Here is a 20,994-nt window from a genome sequence, read left to right as displayed (position 1 = left end):
GATGATGATGATGATAAACTGAATCTCAGATAGTTGGGACCATGACGAACCCTTAATGTCATCTGCGAACACAGCAATACGCTTCCCGGGCTCGTCGTCCATGAGAAGGGAATGGCAATATAAGCTTGGAACACGTCATCGCAGGGGAATATGGGGATGGGATCGTTACACAGTTAGACGGCAGTGCTGTGTGTTTTGTGTCCCCACGCAGTTTTAGTCATTCTCACAGAATCTGACAGGCTTTCGATAAGCGTGAGCTTCGACGCGAGGGCCCTTCCGACCAAAAGGCTTCTTCCTGGTGCCGTCAGCCAGTGCACAATTCACCCCATGCGATAAGCAACCGCGGCTTGAGCGTTAAATTTCAGAACTTGATCACCGATGTCTCGCGGCAGAATTGTGTCCTGGAGTGTTCCAGTGTGGTGTGGCTTCGCTCTGCCCTTAATTCGCTTTCGTTTTGTTGCAAAAACACATGTATTTTTGAGCGCCGTCTAACGGAGGCGTTGTCTTTTGGCCGCGGCCTGATGAAGTGTGCCTCGGAGGAAATGAATGGACAAGGTCGAGCGCGGTTGGGATTTCTCGGCCGTTATTTGCAGCTCAGAGGGTGTCGGTGTGCATGGTAGCACCGGTCACACACTTGGCAGCGCTGACGCGCGCACCGAGCCGAAGAGATTTATGTCCCGCCAGGCGTCACACAAGGCGTTTTCCTCCTTCTCGCCATCCTGCTGAGACTTTTTGTGTGGCTCCTCAGGGTTGGGTCATTTCCCCAAACTGCATTTGTTACCTCCGGTTGTCCAGGGCTGTCGTGACTCATCTGCAGTTTGTGCAGCGTGCAACGTGTGGTGTAGTAGTTAAGGCACCATGCCTTTGACTAAAAAGCTGCAGGTTTTGAGTTCCTGAGAGCTCGTTGTGCTCTTGGGATCCTGAATTGGTTCAGGGAAAATTTCAAGCTTTGTCATGAGTGAGTGAATGAGACCTGCGGAGTGAACAGTACCACCCTGAGACGGAATGATGCACTGAGATGTGACTTCCCTGTTTAACTGAGTTTTTTTTCCTCTTGCAGTTTGCTGCTTCGTGGTCCACAAAAGGTGCCATGAGTTTGTCACTTTCTCCTGTCCTGGAGCAGACAAGGGTCCAGACACAGATGTGAGTACCCTCTCCCCATTCTCCCAGAATCCTGCTGCACTCAGATCTGCCATGTCAGGTGATGCCAGTGTCCTACTGTCATAGTCACAGCTAAGCATAACTGATATTTCCTTGTGCTGTCACAGTGGAAGGTGCCAGAAATGCGTTGTATGACTTCACAGCTCCAGTGTGCCTACTGAGGCAGCGATGAAGGTATTAAAACTATGTAAGAACAGCAGTGCTCGCCCAGAATTTGGACCTGCAGCCTTCTGTGGTCGAGCTCTGCATCGGGGAGAAATCGGTCTGGGTTTCCCACTGTCGTGAGGCACCACGGCCGCTGCGTTGTTCATCGTTTCATTCTCCCGTTGGGTCCAGAAGGAGAGACGTCTCTCGGTTTCAAAGAGGACAGAGACACGGCAATCGGCACTGATTTAATGTCTTCGCCCCTTTGTCCTGAATTGTTGCGTCCGTCTGCTCCCCCTGGCCGGCCTGCGCTGGCACACAGTGGGGACTGGAGCCAGATGGTACTGCCTCCCCACCCGGGCCTCCCGTCTGCTGTCATGACTCACACGCTGCAGGCCACGTGGCTCTTAGTCAACGCCGAGTCACGACCACTTCTGTCACAGAGCCACTAGCATGGTGGGAGCCTCCGGACCCTCGTCTCTGCATCAACGTCACGTGAATGCATCGCTGCAGCAGGGTACCGTGGACACGTACCGTTAACGGAGTGTCGGCAGTGCGGTGCCCTGTGCGGCCCAACCCATTCTGGCCTTTGATCAGTGCCCGGAAAGGTGTTTTTCGCTTATCCCCCCAAAGAGCTTGCTGTCTTTTACCGGAGGCAGGCGTTTGTGATGTTAAAAGCAAACGTCTCCGCGGTGACTCTTTCTGGAATGTGTTCCGCCCCCTACTTGTGCTGGTAGTCCACTCCCGTTACTTGAGACTGGCCCCAAGGGGAGCTCCGATTTGTCTTTTCACTGCGCGGCACCGTCGGCCTCCTCGGCGAGTTTAACACTTCGGTCCCCAGTGGTTCTGAGCCATATTTTAGTAACATTCTGAAAAAGGCCCGCTATTTTCACACTTGGAAATTTCTCCTAAAGCAAACCTATTTGTAAAAGATGCCAAGAAAGGGTTGGGATCATGTAACTTGCTTCTCCTTTCATTTTCATACATCAGTATTTCGTAGAATCTTGCAACGCTCTCCTTTTTATTCACCGTAGTCATAACGAGAGCAGATTTTTACTGACCCTCTTCTCCAGTGTTGGGCTGCGTACCCATTTCTACAGCTGGTCATTTTTACTGTATTAATTCCGTAAGTACCTTGATCACCCACACAGCAGCAGGAGGTGGGATTTGAACCTGGGTCCTTCAAGTGAAGGGCGACAGCCCATTTACATTTATTCATTTAGCTGACACTTTTCTCCAAAACACCTTACAGTTTCATTGTAGTTACTATTTTTTACCCATTTATATAGCTGGGTAATTTTTACTGGAGCAATTTAGGGTAAGTACCTTGCTCAAGGGTGCTTCAGCCGGAGGTGGAGATCGAAGCTGTAACTTTTGGATCCAAAGGCTGTAACCACTACACTACCAGCCGCCCCCGTTGAATGCGTTTGTTCTTTTCTCAGCGTACTCTGTGTCTGTGGTAAGAGTGAGAGCTGAAGCAACACCTCTTGGTCTTGCAGTCACCTTTTGTCTTCCACCACGCTGTCTTCGCATCATCACAGACAACAGTTTTACAGTATATATACTATATATACACGGATATAAGATATACCCTGTCTCCATCTTCCAAACACAAATGGGGACAGGAAACCTGTTTGGAACTCCATTTGTTCACAAAACCAAAGTCACTTCTACCACTGAGTCATAATCATAAAGGCTTCACAATGCAGAGACCCCTTGGATTTATTTGCTGGCTGGACTCTGCAGAAACCTCAGGTACCTCGAGCAGAAGTTAAAAAAAAAAAAAAAAGAATAAAAAATATAGCATGTGCGAAGGCAGTGGATTCAGTAACTCATTGCATCGCAGTGCATCCGTCATGACAGATTGGTTGTGCACGGAGAGATGAGGGATTAGGACACGTGGAAACAAGCTTGATTGTAATAAGCGTTTTCTCTGAGAGTCTCGGGGAAATTAGGAGGAGTAACTGAAAAAAAAAATCCTTCCTTCAGACGAATCAGGAACGTTTTAAAGTTTCAACACAGTACACTTTAATTGTGCCCACACATCTTTTAGGCAAGATTTATTTTCTGCTCCTAATGTGTAAATATGGATTTGGAACCTAATTAGTTGGAAAGGTCAGTCTCCCTCTAATTAAATGCAGGAAATTATTCAGAGGTATTAATATTGGATGTTTGATATTTGAGGTTGCATGAAGAGTTTTAATTCAATAAAGAAACAGCAGCAGCAGGAGAGACAGAAAGACTCGCTGCAAGAGTTGGTTTTCATCATTACAATTTTTTTTTCCCCTGTGAAAGAAAAAAGAAAATAAATGAATCACGGTTTTAAATGAGCGAGTACATGGATGCTGCTGTTTGTTCAAACCATCTGGCCAAAAACAGGGGCCTTAAAAAAGACCGCAGTGGTTAGTGTTTAAGGAACAGTTGGTTTTAATCGACAACCTGTTCGAAGGGCCACCAAGAGAGTCAATGAACCGCGTGTCTCGTCTACCGTCGATTAGCCTCAAAGAAAGACATAATTGATGCAAATGTTTACCGATGGAAGGATATGGTCTTCGCTAACGCAGATGTATTAGGGCTTCACGAACGCATCCAGGCGCTCGGCGACTCGCACGTTCCCCGGGTTCTTTTCCAGGTTTCCGCGAACACCGTCTGTAGTGTCCTTGCGCTCAGATCGCTCTGAATTGTCCTGCTTTTGTAAACGTGCCCGCGTTTCTTCGTGTACTACGCCATCGATTGTGTCGCGCAGCAGGCCTCTATGCTTACAGCTCCTCTGTTCGCTTTGCGCTACGCACTTGTGCCAGATCACATGGATGCACAGTCATCATCGCCTTCTGTCATGGCCAGTCTCTTCTCGCAGTGCCGGTGGATGTCTGTGTGTCTGCGGTCACTCCGCTCGTCTCCTCATCTCGTTCTCCGCTTCTCCATCTGCTCCTAAGATCTCCTGTTTCCCACCGTCCTCCATTAATAACACATGAAAGGCGTCAAGGATTTCTTCAGAGTTCTGTTCCCTTCACAGTGCTGACGGCCATTCGTACCTGAGCTGCAAATTACTTCAAAACACTGTAACGCTGTAGTATTATTCACAGCGGTGTAACAGCTTGTCCGGTTTCAGGGACTTCAAAATACTACACCTGTTAAATGGATGATTTTTCATAATGATTTAATGAACAATGTGAAACAATAGTGCTGATTATTCTTTTGTACCCTTGTGTGTATTTTCATCATTGCATGAGTGATCGGTGGCTTGTTACTTGACAAGGCCGTGGGGCGGGGTGGGGTGGGAGGGAGTGTCCTTCCTTTCAGTTTTCTGAGACGCCAAGGGGCAAGCGGTGGGTGGCGAAAAGGTCACCAGGGACGCAGTGGTGTTTCTCAAGAGCCACAATCTCCCTTGCGCCATGTGACCGAGCGTTAACAAGACGTCTCCGTGGCGAGAGTGCTTTGTCTGCCCAAGAGGTAGAGGCTCCCACTCGGCAGCTCCACCTTCCATCCAACCAGCAGGTGGCACGGCGGTGGAGGAACCAAGGTGAAAAAACAAACACGGGTTGTACGACAGCCTCAGGTGTGATGGATCAGCTTGTATTTGCGCATAAGAAACAAACGTGAACTAAACCAAATCCTTCCTACATCTGTGCACGTAGGAAATGGCAGTCATGTGGATGATCGCACAATCAAATTTTATTCGACAGAGAGCGTCTGAAACCATCACACTGTGTGTGGACATTGAAAAAAACAGGCTCTTTTGGGGCTGAGACGTTTGGCTCCGTGTGGGCAGAACGAAGGGTGATGGGAGGGGAGTGAAGGAACATCTTGTCACAGCCTTAGGGTCTGCTCTGTTCACTTCTGCTTCTGTCTTCCCGATAACCGCTGTCCCGTGTCCCCGCAAGCCCTACTGGCCGTCCCGCAAGCCCCTGTCACAGCTCTCCTTGGTAACCTTGTTGTCTCCGCTGACACGGAAGCCCCAGTTGCCACGTCGGCCTCGGCGCTGCCCTCTCCCATGCAGTGTTATGTTGGAAAGGAAGGGAGCTGCCATTTCGCCCTGGTGGGCCTGGCTGTGCTGGCGGCTGTTTATCTACTGTTTGGCAGCGGCGGCTATGAATGCTCTGCACTGGGGTCACATCTCGGCGTGTTCTTCCTCCAAGCAAATGTTGCACAACAGTGGTTGAGCCCCGTCAAGAGAGATCAGTGACGCCCTCGAACCACGAGCGCTATCCGTACGTGCTGAAGGCTGAAGGCGGGGTCTCTACTGCACAAAGCGTTTAAGAGTCTCGTGTTTTCTTTCTCTTGCTTTAATTCCACCTTTCCGGCCTTCAGGAAGTCGCCTCCACAGTCACCTGGACCCCACAACTATCAGGCCACCAGTGCGCTCCTTTTGTGCTGCCAGGAGGATGTACCATCCATGCGTAGTGACTGCATCTCGGATGTTGCTCCTGTTGTCCTGGGTCAAACACAATTTTGGAGGCGTGGAGCAGAAGGGGATTTGGTAAGGGTTTGTTCACAGGCCTGGAAAGGGGCTCAGCGCTGAGGCCTTCAGATACATCTCCAGCTCTGGCTGCTAATTGAGAAACCGGCTCAAGGCAAAGCACGATGAAACCAGGGACACGTTTCTAGGAGTAAAGCAGAGGTATTAGTCAGAGCGCTCTCCTTTCCAGGCGAATCCTGATGTTTTATTGATCGTTTGTGACGTGGAGAATTCCTTCAGCCGAGGTCTCTGGGTCTCCATCATGTGAGAGTGCTGCAAAAGAGGTCTGCAGCCGCAAAGGCGTTAGCATGCGTTTGTGTCACTAGGAAACATTTGGTCCAGTCCTCGCTGACGCAGCACTCCCGCCGTTGTGCGGTCTGGATGTTTTTTTTTTAAATATATATTTTTTTCGGTCTTCCATCAGAGGGAGGGTGAGCGAGCGGCAGATGGGGCGCGTTGGCGATCCTGCGCCTGTCCTCAAACACCTCCGAATGGTCTCTTTGAAGAGTCCATTTGTAAAACAGATATTGAACTGCTGCCAGGTTGTAATTTCACTACAGTCCTGGACATTTACCTCCTTTTGTTTTTCATTTCCTCGTATGTAAAATAAAGGATGAGAAGCGTTCTGTTGATTTAGCCTGTGGCCACACAGGGAAATAGTGGACTCAGCAAACCCAAATGTCAGACCAAAGTCTGCTTTTTGCTCTCGGCTCACTGGGTGCCCCTGGGACCATCGTGGCATCTTTATTTTCCTCTTGTGTCCCGAAGGTCTGCCTCACCCGATCCTTTCTCTGTAGCGCCACCAAAATGGCCTCTGTGAAAGAGCTGCCGTCACTTGATCCTCACCTCCTGGAGTGCGTCGTGAACTTGTTCTTGACCAGCTCCGGACAGGGCCCAGGGGACGAGTCGGATGAGGTGTGTTTGGCTGTGCAGTAAAAGCTGGACTGTCCACAAGACGTAGCCTCCGGGGGTGGAGGGATGCATGTCTGCGCTTTGTTGTTCCGGATGTTGTTTGAAGTAGGCTCAGGTTCAGGTGTATCCCAGTCACCATCAATAATAAAAAGCTTGTTATTTTTCTTTTCACCTTGCTGTGTGTGTGTGTGTGTGTGTGTGTGTGTATGTCGGTGTTGTCTTGGCACCTGGTACCTTTTCACATAAACAGCCAGCTTCCTCGCTAATGTGCTTCTGTACCATATGTCCAGAAATGTTGCTGTGGTACAGGTGTGTGCAGCTGTCAGTACTATTCCGACAGTATACCTGTGGTGGATCCTGGTGGATCCCTGGGTCTCTGCGTAAGGCCATTACCTTGCAGCCTGAAGGTCTTCAGTGGAATCTCACGCCTCCGATCAAGGTACTTCCACCGAACTGGTGTGGTAAGATTACCCTGCTGTACAAGTGGGTACGTCACTGTGAAGTTGCATGTCTAACACTGTAAGCCACCTTGGACATGGGGGTAGAACCCTTTTAGTGCACTGGTTGCTGGGTCCAGTTCCAGGAGGTGGTTGGTTGTTGTGCCTGTGGGCGGGGCTTAATCTTGAGCCTCTCCTCTAATTGACCCAGCTTTGCATGATGGTAAAATGGAAATGCCGTCAGCTGCAGAGCAATTCAATAATGTAATAATGCCATTACGGGCGCCCGCCTCAGGATCCTCACGGGGTCCCTTCCACCCGCTCTGGCACCAAACGGGGTGTTCCTGCAGGAGTCCGCTTCCGTGGGAAGCGCCTTTTCCGAGCTCCAGCCGGGAGCGATATGGGGCGAGGAGACGAGGCTTGCTGCTTTAACGCCCTCGCTGCGCACTTTCAACAGCGTGTTGCCTGCTGGGAGCTGCGATGCCCAGGACACTGGCTTGCGAACGTTTCTCGAGGGGGCGGAGGCTTGGGTCACCATCGCTCGAGCAGCCGGGGCTTCCGAGCGCAAATATTCCACGATCCCCTGGGAGAGTGCGTGACGGCGTCGGCTGTGTGTGCTGCGAGCGCGTAATTAACGTCTCCGCTCCAAGGTCCCCCAGAAAGAGCCCGGAGCACTGAGCCAAGAGCGACGAAGGACGAGTTGCTCAGTGTTTTCTGAGAACGGTTCATGCGGTTACGAAACAAAGATCGGAGGGTTTTCTTCATGCGAGCCCAGAGTTTATGTATTTGCACGTTTCTGCACCGAAACGTCAGCTTGTCAACTTATCATTTCTTCCATTGCTTTGACAGAAGAGCACGTTCGTGATGCACTTTCAGGGTGAGATCTGCTCTCGTATCGGCCCCGTTCGCCCGTCTTGCAGCCTTTAAGTGTGACGCGCGTAAGAGAGGAATTGGCTCATGGCTGCACGCTAGAAGGTTACCTTCAACCGCTTCTTCCTAGGCCACGTGCTCCATCGGGTGGAAAAAGAAAGAGGCGCCCCTTGACAGTGCTGTCGTGTGATTATATTTGGCAAAAGCTCTCTGTTGACTGTCTGCTTTCCTGGGCTTCTGAGAATGCCCTGCTCCCCAGCGCTTTGCCTCACACACAGCAACCCCACCCCCCCAACCCTCGCCTGAGCCCCTGGGAAAAGCGGGTAAAGCGTAACTCGGGCTCTACTCCACGCTCCCCGAATTGCTTTTGACAGGAGCGATGGCCGATCGAACGAGAAACATGACGCAGTTCTGTGCCGGCGGCCGGGCCCGGCGGGTCCCAGGGGATGGGGGGCACCCCCCCCCCCCACGTTCACACATAGCGATGCCACTCTTACTGCACAGAGCCAGATGTAAGCGAATCACATAGCGCTGAGAGTCATTCGCAAATTCTCCTGGGAGAGCTTGTCCAACCCCCCTTCACACCACACCAAAATCCTGCGCTGCTGATTTGAAGCGAACATAGTGAGAGGAAGAGAGAAGCATTAACGCGATTAACCTTCTCCCAGCTGCTTGGCCTCGGCATCCAGGATGATTAAGTGATCCCAGACTGGGGCAAATCTGCGGGTGCGATGAGCAAATTACTTATTAGTTTCATATTTGGGCAGCGTAAATGAACACGTGACATATGGCTTATTGCCTTCTGTGTATTGGACCTCGTGCTGTGCCTGTGTGTGTGCGCGCGTACCTGTGTGTTTCAGACAACTCTTGGAAGGGCCCGCGACAATCGAACAAGCAATCTCGGGCCGAATACATTTAGAGTGAGCGCACGCCGTTTGACAGGGGTGCGAAAACAAGAAGTGTCTGCAATTCGGTTGCTGTGCAGCGGCGCCTTTGGGCGAGAGCAGCTGTGCGGGTTGCGTAACGGCAGCGGGGTCGAACGCAGGCCCCGCGGTAATCATCCTGCTGCTGGAGCTGCTGGCGCTAAGGCACCGACCGCCCGCTGGCACCAATATTGGGCCTCGGCACATCTGACACAGCAACGAACACTTGGCACATTAGATAACCTTCTTATTTCTAATCGTGGAACCCTTTGCTCATCAGCCGCAAGCCAAGCGCGAGAAGCCAGGAGTTCATGGAAAAAAGTGTGTTTTTCACTCGACACCCTAACCCTAAGGTCATTAATGTAGAAGCAGGCGATGGCACTCCCAGATATAACATCATTTTCAGGTGGCGAGCGGTTAGAGCTGGTGCCTTTGGATGGAAAAGGTTGCGGGTTCGAGCCTCACTTCCAGCTTTAGGACCCTCGAGCAAGGTATTTAATGTGAATTAGCTTTATAAATGGGTAAATAATTGTAAGTAGCTTAACCCTGTCAGTCGCTTTGGAGAAAAGCGCCATGTAAATGTAAACTACATGGTAACATACCTTTGTCTGGAAATGGGTTCCATGGGCAGGTGCTCTCGTTCCTGTCAAACTGCACTTCCTGTACCCCTTTCTTGCACCTACACTGTGTTTTCCCCCTTCAACATTTACATATTTATTCATTCAGCAGCCACACCAGCAGAAGGAGACATTTGCGCTTAGATGCGTGATTCCTTGACCGAAACATCTACACAGCTAGCGTGAGCAGGTTTGTGAAGCTTAATTCTGAAAATTAAAAAATGTTTTACCCTGCTAGCTGTCAAGAGCTGGAAAACTGGAGGCTGCATCTCTATGCAGTGTAATTAATAAATAAATAAAAGTCTTTCACATGCAGCGTAGGCCAGCGAGAGAAGGACACGCGTTAGTCAGCCTTCCGACAGCACGCGTTCAGGCTTCGCCGCTGCGTGTCGCGAATCGCACTGTGTGGCCTTACTTCGTGAATCTCCTCTGAGCTGTGCTGGCGGGAGACATCGGCTTACCTTCTGGAGGTGGTTGCTTTTTTGCTCGTACGCAGAGAATTCACACCCGCCGTGTTAATGGCATGTTTCCCATAGTGCCCTTTTGCTGAGCCGTCTCATAGATGGTGTGAGCCTGATCGCCCAGGCCTTGTAGCCAAAGCACCGCTATCTTTAGTCGCTTGGCTCTTTGTCCGGGCACTGAGGATGTTGTGTGTGTGTGTGCGCACGCCTCTTTACCTCAGCTACGGAAAAGCACAAGTAATCTGTAAAGTTTGGACTGCACCAGGACACACACGTTTCTGCTCCTGAGGAGCAGGTAATCCACGGGGCTCCGTCAGTCGTTCCGCTGTGCCTGTGCACCCTTCCCTCGTGTAGCGGGATCCCGTGCGGTTAGAACGGTGAGAGTGACAGAGGGAGTGTGTTCTACTGTTGCATGGATGAGTGACCCTTTGGAAGTAGTGTATCTAGCAGTGTAAATCACCTTGGTGAATAAGGTGTGTGGGCTGATAATACTACATAGAGTTCATTGGAAGTTGCTTTGGAGAAAAGTGTCTGCTAAATAAATAAATGTAAATGTAAACCGCTCTCAGCAGCACATGGAAAATATTTCCTGCTTTTCATACAGTGCACTTTCTCGCAGCACAACGAGACACTTTCCTCTGTAACCTGGTAATTTTACGTATGCGGCAGGTATTTAATTTGCAACCCACTGCGTGTTGCGCTCTGCAAATGGCCAGAGTTTGGCTTCTGCTGAGCTGGATGCACCAGACGGGGACAAACCACCGATCTTATGGGTGAACTGCTCTCAGGGTCTCAGCATTTGCAAGCTGACCTATGACCTCATTGTGGCCCAAGTGAGCCAAGGCCGTCGCAGTCCAGCGGCTCCTAGTTCCACAAGGAGCGCGTCGCCCCTCTCTACCGGCACACGGGTGCCTCAGTCGGTAAGTGATGCGCCTGCGTTTTGCTCAGCATTAATCATGCAGAGCCGTAGAATTGGTCTTCCAATTAGCCTTTCCCGATTTGGCCAGGACAAGAGATGCTGCACAGCTCCACCAGCATCGGGAAGTGTTTGATTTGCTAATGGTCGGTCGCCGCCTTTTGATGTTTTATTCAGCACGCGGGACTTTAAAGGCCTCTAAATGCAACGAGAGGGCCCTGGCCCAGGTAAATCGGCCCGGGACTCACTGCCGTCCCCACGGTCTGCCCTCCTCGCTTGGCATAAGTGCCGGTTGAATGTGTGGCAAGAGATCTGCGCTGTGCACCTGACGTATCGAAGAACAAGGAATTGAGCTTTTTTGCTTCCGCAGCACTGCTTTCGGTGCCTTCAGTTGGGGAAACTGATTCTGATATTCAGCCCAAATTGTCCTTGTTTGTTTTCTAAGGAGGTGTTTTTCACAGGAATGTCGAGAGCGCTAATTTTATTTATAAGATTTCGAACGCGGCCATGTTTAAATAGCGTTCTAAGTAATCGTGTGCTTGACAGAAGGGACACGAGAATTACTCTGACATGACAGTGTGGGACGAATTTGCAGTTCATTTTCCGAAGGCATGATTTTATGTGCCGCGGAGCGCCAGAACAGTCGGATCCGGGCTGGGTGCCTCCACTCTGGGGATTTGAGCCAACTGCCTTGCGGTCAGAACTCCTGCTGTTGAACCATCGGGCTGCCCGCTATCCCAGCTCCGTCCCTCCTGATCTAGGAGAGGCAGCAGTGCAGGGCAGTCGGCAGTCGCCGAGGAGACAGCTTCTCCTCGTCTTTACTGGGGTAAAACTCGCGAGCACCTAGGAGGAGGACAACACCAGGCGTCTAATCCTAGCGGATCAGCTGCGCGTGGGCGGATGCGGCTGGCTGTGGTCGCTTGCGCCCCCCACCCCTCCCCCGCCCCCACCCCCACCGTCTGGTGCACACGGATACCAGCGTCCTGCTAGCGGGTACGGTGTGCAACATCATTGAAACACACACTCACACACAGAGAGAGAGAGAGACAGAGAACTGCATGGCACTGGGCGCACAAGACCCTGCTGCTGCCTGTTTAAATTCACCCTTTGAAAGGGACTTGTTGAATGCGGCGGCGTTTTGCTGGTGCGCAGTGAAAAAGTGGGATTGTTAGCATGTTTTCCTTTGTAATCCAGAAGGCAGCTCGTGGCTGTGTGTTCATTCTAAAAGACCCGCTTCTGTGTCTGTTGACAGGTGAGAAGAATTTTGATTTCTTTTTTTTCTTTTCTGAAGGCTGTACGGCAGTTAAGACGCATTTCGACCCTTTTGTTTTTTTTTTGTTTTTTTTTACAGTCCATCTTGGAAGTCACCATCTCTTGCACAAGCCTCAAGCCTTCAACCGATTGGTTTAAACTCCCATCACCATGACAACATGACTGAGCTCGCAGAGAACATCAGATTATCATAGGATTACATGTACCTTTGCATGTACCTTAAATTACAATTTTATGACGAGTGTAACATTTCATAGTGGCAATAGGCATGCAGCGAGGGTTCCAGCACTGATGTGTAATGTGTTCCTAAATGTTAAGACAGATTTGAAGTGGAATGTAATGTGCTTCGGTCCATAAGGTGAGCTGAAGAGGTTTGGCTTTCACATGAGGCAGTGCCAAGGAGCATCACGCACACACCCGGTTGTGGACGGTGTGTGAGACATGATAGAACACCTGTGTGAGTGACAAACAATAGAGCCAAGAGGGACAGCTGGCAACACAAGGGTTAGAGCTGCAACCTTTGGGTTGAAAGGTCGCAGGTTTGATCCCCACCTCTGGCTGCAGTACCCTGGCCGAAGGTACTTAGCCTAAATTGCTCCAGTAAAATTGCTCATCTGTATAAATAGGTAAATAATTGTAAGCACCTTAAGATTGTAAGTTGCTTTGGAGAAAAAAAGTCACCTAAATGAATAAATCTAAATGGAAAGATGAGCAGTTCCATTTGTCTGTCTTGTGACAGATCTCGCAGATCCACCGTTTTTTTCTGGAGTTTATTCATTGGAGTAGCATGAGGGTTTCAGAGCTTTACCGTGGAACACGTTGTCGGTGTGCAAAAGAGCAAAGGGTAGGACAACCACATCTAGCGGGCGAGCTCATAAGAAATACCTGTTATTGTACTCCGTATGTGTGCCGCAGAGGTGATGGGACAGTGACAAGTAGTTGAGGAACATGTGATTTTGGGGTTTCCGCCACCATTTCTGTTACTGTCTGTGTGAAAGACAGACCGAGCTGTGGACACTTTGCTCGTTTATTGATCAAACATGCTCTTTCGTGGTGCTGCTTATTGCTGTTTCTCCACACCATACCTTCGGGTCAGGCTGTGCACGGCATCTCTCGAAAGCCCCTTCATCTATGCTCCTTAGTGGCAGCTTGTGTTCTTTCAATGAGACTCGCTGAAAGGCGGGCAGTCTCCTCTGCTTCCTCGCCCATCCCCGGGATCTTGTACCCCCCTTACAGTTGGGTTTCACAGTCTTCTGGTAGGTCCTGAACTCAGCATGAAGGCTGTTACGCTTCCTGACTACTTATTTATTATTATTAGGCAGACAGTTTTACTGGAAGAGCCCGAATAATGACATAAAAGTTTGGTGTAAATCTCCATATAATAATTGAAGTAATAGTAATAAATGTGAGTGTACTTTTGCTCTGATATTTGATACTGCTTGATGGTTATTGCAGTGTTGCAGCTCTGAGTAATTTACGAAAGCTTTGAGACTTTACATGAACTTTAGATGTACCCTACACACACTTCTTTAAAGTGAAATTCTGTATGAAGGCGATGCGCGCACACACGCAATGGAAGAAAGTGTGATTGTGGGATTATGGGTTAAAGGGAGTTGTGGAGAAGCTGAGTATGAAGGCAATACAGTCACACTGAGTAAAACTAGAGTAGATGTAGCCTCGTTTAGTGTGAAAATGAAATTCATACACACACGTTTTGAGTAGAAATTAGATAAAACACACTCAATGGGCAAAGTTTGTGTCATTTAGCATGTAAATGACTGAGTCTGATAAGAAAGAAGGGCTTCGAACAAAGGAGCAAACATGCCTTGGTGAAACCAGAGCTTCTGGACATGCAGGTCATGCAGCTGCTCCTCCGTATCCCTGACCCCTCTGGGTTCGCTGTGAGCCAGAGATCAATAGCCAGGGGCTGGGGCTCACCTGTGTCTATAGATCAGGCACAGAAGGCGCAGCCCATCGCTCAACAGACTGTCTTGAGTGAGAAAGGAGCAGGTGCTGGATCCCACATACATGCGCTTTGCCCGTGTCTGAAGCACAGCTGCAGGTTGGTGAAACGGGGATCTCCTGGATCTGGAGAGGCATCTGTCCGCAAGCCACGAGGCCTGTGCTTGGTCCCATTTGCGTTTTGATGCAAATGAGCAGCACCAAGCTGATTCCGGTTGTTTCCTCTCTTGCTGGGGACAGTGTTGGAGAAACATGATCTCGAGTGGAGCATTGTGACACTCCCGTGCGCGTCGTCTGCCGGCAATCCAGCACTCATATCACTCATACCTATAATACCGTTCATATCACTAATACCAGTTACACCGCCCATCCGGCCTGTTTGCTGGATTCAGTACAGTCCTGCTCAGTATCCCGGATGCACTTACGCGTCCTGGACTGGAGCAGGTGGCATGCTGGCTGAGCACATGAGCTTGAAACCTGAACGCTACCAGCTCCCCAGGGGGCCCTTGGCTAATGTTATTGTGCTTAATAGCTCCAGCTGTATGGATGGGTAAAACTGTCAGTTGTTATTGCATAATGTAGTCCTGTAGTAACAGTAACACCATTGATAATAGACCCAAGTGATCAAGTTGCCTTGTTTCTCCGAGGAGAACGCCGTAGGACCATGAGCCACTTGTCGCCTCGCCTGGGCTGAGCCGCAGAGGGACCCTGCTGTTTCGTGACTTGATGCCTGTTGGCTTCTGTAGCACTTGCCACTGCTCACTGAAGTGAGAACTTTGCTGTGACTTTAAACAAATAAATATCTCCTTGCTGCTTGCGGGACTGTGGCTGAACGTGGCACTTCCGGTAACCTGTGGGTGAGCCTTTCTCCTCGAGTTCGCACACCGTTATGCGTCACTTTGGTTGCCCTGACCTCTTGTCCCACCACTTCAATGGACTCCCCAACATCCACCCTGTGTAAGGAAGTGCGCATTAGCCCATGTAACCTTTTTAGTGTTAGTGTTGTTAGTGAGTACGCTTTCTTTTTCGGCTCCTGTCAGCTCCTGTGGTCCATTAATTAGGACACAGCCTGCACCTCGTCCCCACGATTCTCACTGTGTGAAAAGCGACTGAAAGTTGTGGAAAGAGACTTTCTCTGCCAACCCACTTATTCCGTCTTCATTGCACTGCGTTTATTTATAACCCTTGTGTTTCCCTCTCCACTTAGATGGATAAGCCTTCCATGTGAGAAAATGCTTTCTCAGCCGTTCCGATTGGACTCTCCGGCAGCCCTGCGGGGATTGGGGTTCGCTCCACACGCAGCGCCATAGATCACTCCAGACGCGCTGTTCTTGATGGGAAGCCGCGGGAACTTTGCTGACTGGAGCATCTGCGTGAAAAGGGAACGGCGTGTTTCCGAGAGCTTTGCATGGGCGTGCGGCCGACACGCCGCGTTAGCTGGCTAACCAGGCATCACTTCGCGCCTCTGTGCGTGTCCGCTTAGGGGCTGGGCTCGGAGGAGCCGACGCACTGCTCCTCTGGGGTTTGCGCGCACTCCATGAATTTCACGTCCTCTGTGTTCTCGCTAAGTCAGCCATCAACAGTGAAACACGGTGGGGCTGATCTGGGAACAGGGGACTATCACAGGAATGGAGGGGAAGGCCTGAAGGCTGAGGGCTTATTGATCTGGTGGGCGTGCCGTGTGTGGGGTGGTGGAAGGAAGAGGATTCAAGTTGCAAGCAAATGGTTGCGTTTTCCAGTCCCAGCTGGTGACATGTGGTTTGGCCACAAGCACATTGGTTGGTATAATACATTTCACCTTGATTTCTCTCACTACTGGATATACGGAGTGAATGGCATGATTTCAACTTCTAAGGCCATTCTGGGCAGTGTCATAAGGGGTGTTCAGTCCCTTCCTTCCTTCCGTGTTGTTGCAGGACCCCCGGAGCAAGCACAAGTTTAAGATCCACACCTATGGCAGCCCTACGTTCTGTGACCATTGCGGGTCTCTGCTCTATGGACTCATCCACCAGGGCATGAAATGCGAACGTAAGTCCCTCGTACGCGGAAACTGGTCTCACCACAGAACTCACTCACTGGGGGGGTGAGGGGGAATGAGACTCTTTGTCATATGACACTTTCCCAGCACTCTAACTTTGTTGAAGAGCCTCCCTCTGGACAGAGATGAGAAGTGAACGTTGGAACGGAATCCTTGCGTTCAACTTTTGAGATTTTACTTTGACGTCTCAGTTCTTTTCCCACACTTTCTGTCCGTTGTTTACTGTTGTCTGGAATATTAGAAATATAAAGGTGTATAAGGATATGCTGTTAGTACCATAAATTAAATAACTGTCTAACATGAGCGTTTGACATTGTACCTGTAAGAGTTTTAGGTGGGTTTCAAAGAAGGGACATAAGCTGGACATAGAACCAAAGTCCATCTAAGTTCCTCTGTTTTCTTCTCAGCATGTTTTGCCATTTGGGACCTCGAACTAAATGTACGGCTTAACTCTTGGTGCCGCTGTCCTCCATGAATAATGCGTGCTAATTTTAAGTCAACGTTTTTGCACCATCACGCACACCCATATTATGCAAGCACATTAGATAATGACCAAGCGGTCAGAGTCTTCCAAGTTTTATGTTCCGACGCAGACTTTGAAACTCTTGGCATAACAGGCTCTGGCCATGCACACTTCATAACTAATCCTTTATGCAGAACTTGAGTTGCATGTCACACATAGGTGCAAACGCTGACATGGCTGTTCTACAAGTAGTCTGTGAGTTAGCTGTCATTTCTCAACATCGGTAGGAGCAGACCCTGTCTGTCACTAACATTGCAGTGTGAAATGTTGGTCCACTTGGCCCACGGCAACTTACTAGTGTGCAGGTTTTGCAGGTGTTGCCTCTTGGATCGCAGGCTGCTCCACTCTCATTCAGATAACATTTTTGATGATCAGTAAAGAGCCAAATTGAATGTAACAGAACAACCCAGTGCCCATGAGGGCTGGAGTTCCCCTTGCCGGCCCAAATATTAATGATCTCGCTTGCCGTGACACACCCGCATGCAGACCCAATGCCCAGTCCAAGCCCAGCCACACAGCTGCATCAGCAAAGCTCTTACATAATTTTTTACCTCCATGGCGTGAACTATTCCTGTTTTGAAGATGAACAATCATTAGTCTGTCTTGATCCCTGCAGGAGCTCACTGTCCACAAGTTCTGAAGAAGCAGCATATTAAATATTGAGCTTGCATTTCGCAGCAAAGTTCTTGGTGCCCTCAACAGGACTTCATGTTTTATGGTGTTCAGCAGGAGTAGCTCTGTGCTTATCTCCTGCTTAGGCCATACATACTGTGTGTAAAAATCACCTTCGTCCCCTTGACTGGCTGCTGCCCACGTGTCAAGACCTGGAACCTGGCAGATGGAGGACCGTGTGACACGTTCTTGTCTACCCAGGCGGACAAATTTCTTGCCCTCTCCTTTTCACCAATCTTTTAATGGGAGGAAGAGTCCAGGTTAGGGTTAGGGGTTAGGGTTAGGGTCCTCTCTTAGACGCATTTGCAGAAACTGTTTGATGTACATCACTGTGACCTGCAGCTTGGTCTCTGCCCTGTCTCTGCTTGAAGATGGGCAACAGTGGGTATTGCGCTTCCCTCCAGTACTGGATGTATGCAGTGAAGGCGCTGGATGTTTCTGCAGACTTCCTAGCATACTCTTTGGCAAGCTTTTGGGAACATGACTTTGGAGCCAGTGGGGGTGTACAGCATGTGCTCAGCTTTACGGCAAAGGCGAAATGCAGAGTTATGCTCTTCTTGGGAGGGCAAGGCAGTGCATGCGTTTCTCTGAACCCAGGTACTGTTTCAAACCCCACCAGACTCCTTAGTTGGGAGGAAGGGTGTTTTCAGGTGTGTGGTGCAGCTCATCCTCTGAATTAAAACTAAATCAGTGGACCTTTTCCTGGAATATTATAATTAAAAAACATCATATATGGAAAACAGGAATGCAAATTACAGCTTGTCCTCACTCATATCCAGTAAAGGCCCAATTCTGCTGAAGGGTGTCAAGGAATCTGTGAATCTAGAAGCCACACGTAATTTTCCACTTATCACAACAGAACATTAATGTCTGTGCTGCTTACAAGGCCAATTTGTTCAAAGAAGTAGAAGGGATAGGAAGAAGTATGGTATCAGCCAGTGGAAATGGGTTCGAAGCCTTGATGACTAACTTGTTCTTGTCTGTCGGTCTCTCTCTATTCCATCCGCGCAGCCTGTGACATGAACGTGCACAAGCAGTGTGTGAATAACGTGCCCAGCCTGTGTGGGACAGACCACACCGAGCGCCGGGGGCGGCTCTACCTCAGGGCAGAAGTCGGCGGCGACAAGCTCCACGTCACAGGTGGGTGCGGCATGCGGGTGTCATTGAAGGAGGCCGTGATTCTGAGAACGCGATCCCGCTTTGAGCTCATGCAGGGCGTGGAAAAGGAGCACACGCTGCTTGCAGAGGTGCCTTGGCGCTGACCGGAAGCTGTTCCATAGATGTCTTGGGGTGGTGCCTTTCACCGCTGCAGTCCAGATATGTCGTTTGACTGGTATGGGAGTGGTTTCGTCTGTGGGACGGCCGTGGGTCTGAGGGCCACAAGGGTTAATAAAGAGTGGCCCTCAGACCCACGTTAAGCATCATACTGCATTACACCTGAGATGGGTCGAGCAGTCAAAAACAATACACAGGAACAAGTACCGTTACTTGACTAAAAGCACTCATCCAGTAATCATCGAAAAATCTACTGGAGTAAAAGTAAAAAAGTGTCAATAAACTACGCAAACGTGAGGTCACTTTGGTTCAAATCAGCACTTTTTCACGTTATGAATCACCAGCAATCTTAACAGTTATAGAACTAATGTGAGTTTTTATTCGTGGGGGAATAAAATATGCATCCACACACACACACACACACACACACACACACACACACACACTGTGATGGTCTGGTGTCCCATCCCCAGAGTATCCTCCCCAGCCTTGTGCCCAGTGCTTCCGGGATAGGCTCCTGCTTATAAATATGAAATCCAGAGAAATCAACATAGAAAGTCAGCTGAAAGTAAAGAATATTTTCAGGGTTTGAAATTACTTGGTTAAGGAACAAAAATTAAAGCATTAAATAGAAAAAAAATCAAAAGCAGCCAGAAGGGCATGACAGAAATGTAATGTGATAAAATAATTTTTTTTCCCAAGTATGTCCCAAATATGACAAAAAAGTACCGTTTGTGCAGAAATTGACTTCGCTAAAGGAGTAAATGAGAGTCGGTCGGACTCAGCTCTGCACTAAACCCCTTCAGAAAGGCGACTGTGACTTGTTTGGGCTGAGCGGGAAGGATTTGGGCTCCTAATCCATTGGCTGCTTCACTGTACCCCGGTACTTGGTGTCTGGAGGAAAGTGCTTCACCTCAGTTGTTCAACTGAAATATGGTCGTGTGTGTGAGTGTCTGTGTGTAGAATTATTAAATTGCTTTCTATGAAAGTCTCAGCTAAGCAAAATAATAAATAATCCCAGTTTGGCTAAAAATATTAATCAAGAGCCTAGATTGTCCAAAAATAATTTAGAATCATTAAAAGCTCTTTGTCTTTCAGCAGAAGTGACATTTTTGACAGCACCTTCTTTCCTTTCCCCTCTTGTTCTACAAATCAAAGCTTTAGTGAAGCTGTACGTGGGTTGAAGGTAACATGATGCTGTGGAGCAGGTGAATAAAGCAGGGCTCTCACTAGGTTTTTTAAAATTAGCAGAAATATCCTTTTTGCCTATTGATAGATAGATAGATAGTCGGTCTAACAAGGGACCATTCGGTTTCTGGTTCATTTTCAGATTGCAGCCCGTTGGCGAACTTTTCAGATGCATAAGTAATTCAGGCATGAATAGGACAGGCGTGTTGATCCTGTCACGTTTTGGGCAATTGTTATGGAGAACAATAACTAGTGAAAGGATCTTTGTGTACTAATGGATCACTGTACACTAATGGCTCCTGCTGCACGATTGCACTATTTACCTTCGAAAGCAGTTTTTGGGTTCGCACTTGATATTCATTATGTCCGTTGTGGTTTTGCTGCTCTCCGCGCAAATCTAATCAAGCAGGCCTCCGTGTTCCCTGTGGTGAATCATTCAAACAAATGATTGCAGCTTCAATGCAAATGTCAACAGCACAGAAGGAATGAGATGACCTCCGTGTGACAACGGGGAAATATTTGTCACGTCGAGTGGCTCCGTTCGGCCTCGTCACCCCGAGCCGAAGCGGCGTCTCGCTCACGGTCTGTGCTCCGCGTGCCTCTTTCCGCTGGGCCAACACTGGTGTTCTGTAGTCGTGTTTATTCAGGCAGCCAGACCTGTTTATTCAGGCAAATTTACCAGGGTAAAATCACCGCTGTGACAGCGCTGTTTACGCACAGCAGTTGGGAGAAGCGAAAAGCGAGCGTCGTCCGTTACCGTGGCCCAGTGGCGGAGCCCATCGGACTCAAGAACCCAAAGTGCCGCCCACCTGGCGAGCGAATGGCTGTGGTCAATGGCGGTGGGCTGACTCACCGATGATAATTGGCAGCTTCCATCTGGGGACTCGGTGAGTAATTGGCAGCCAGGGATGCAGCACGTAAATCGCAAAACGAGCCGTGTGCCCCCAGCCTCTGCCCCCTCCGCACAGCACCGAGATTCGCTGAAAAGCGGGTGTCGTCCACATGCGCCACAGAGTAACTTCACTGCCAAACGCTATTTGGAAACATTTGGAGGTTTGCAGCAGACAGACAGAGCAGCAATCGTCTGGTCTTTTTGCACCGTTAGGCTCTCACATGCATCGGTCCATACTCGACAGAGCACAGCATCATGGTTAAGAACATGTG

General features: G+C 49.4%; 1 protein-coding gene across 2 annotated transcripts in view; it reads left to right on the top strand.

Annotated features, from left to right (window-relative positions):
* The window catches only part of LOC108937063 (protein kinase C alpha type-like), a 59,025-nt gene that overhangs the window by 23,077 nt on the left and 14,954 nt on the right, over nt 1-20,994 (top strand). For both annotated transcript variants that reach the window (XM_018756824.2, XM_018756816.2), the window contains exons 3-5: nt 1,061-1,143; nt 16,051-16,162; nt 18,379-18,507. In XM_018756824.2, the coding sequence (XP_018612340.1) occupies nt 1,061-1,143; nt 16,051-16,162; nt 18,379-18,507 (324 nt within the window). The remainder of the gene's footprint in view (nt 1-1,060; nt 1,144-16,050; nt 16,163-18,378; nt 18,508-20,994) is intronic.

This window comes from Scleropages formosus, chromosome 8 (genome assembly GCF_900964775.1).
Source record: "Scleropages formosus chromosome 8, fSclFor1.1, whole genome shotgun sequence".
NCBI classification, from domain to species: Eukaryota; Metazoa; Chordata; class Actinopteri; order Osteoglossiformes; family Osteoglossidae; genus Scleropages; species Scleropages formosus.
Note: the sequence above shows the minus strand (reverse complement) of the source record. Positions and strands in the feature narration are given on the sequence as shown.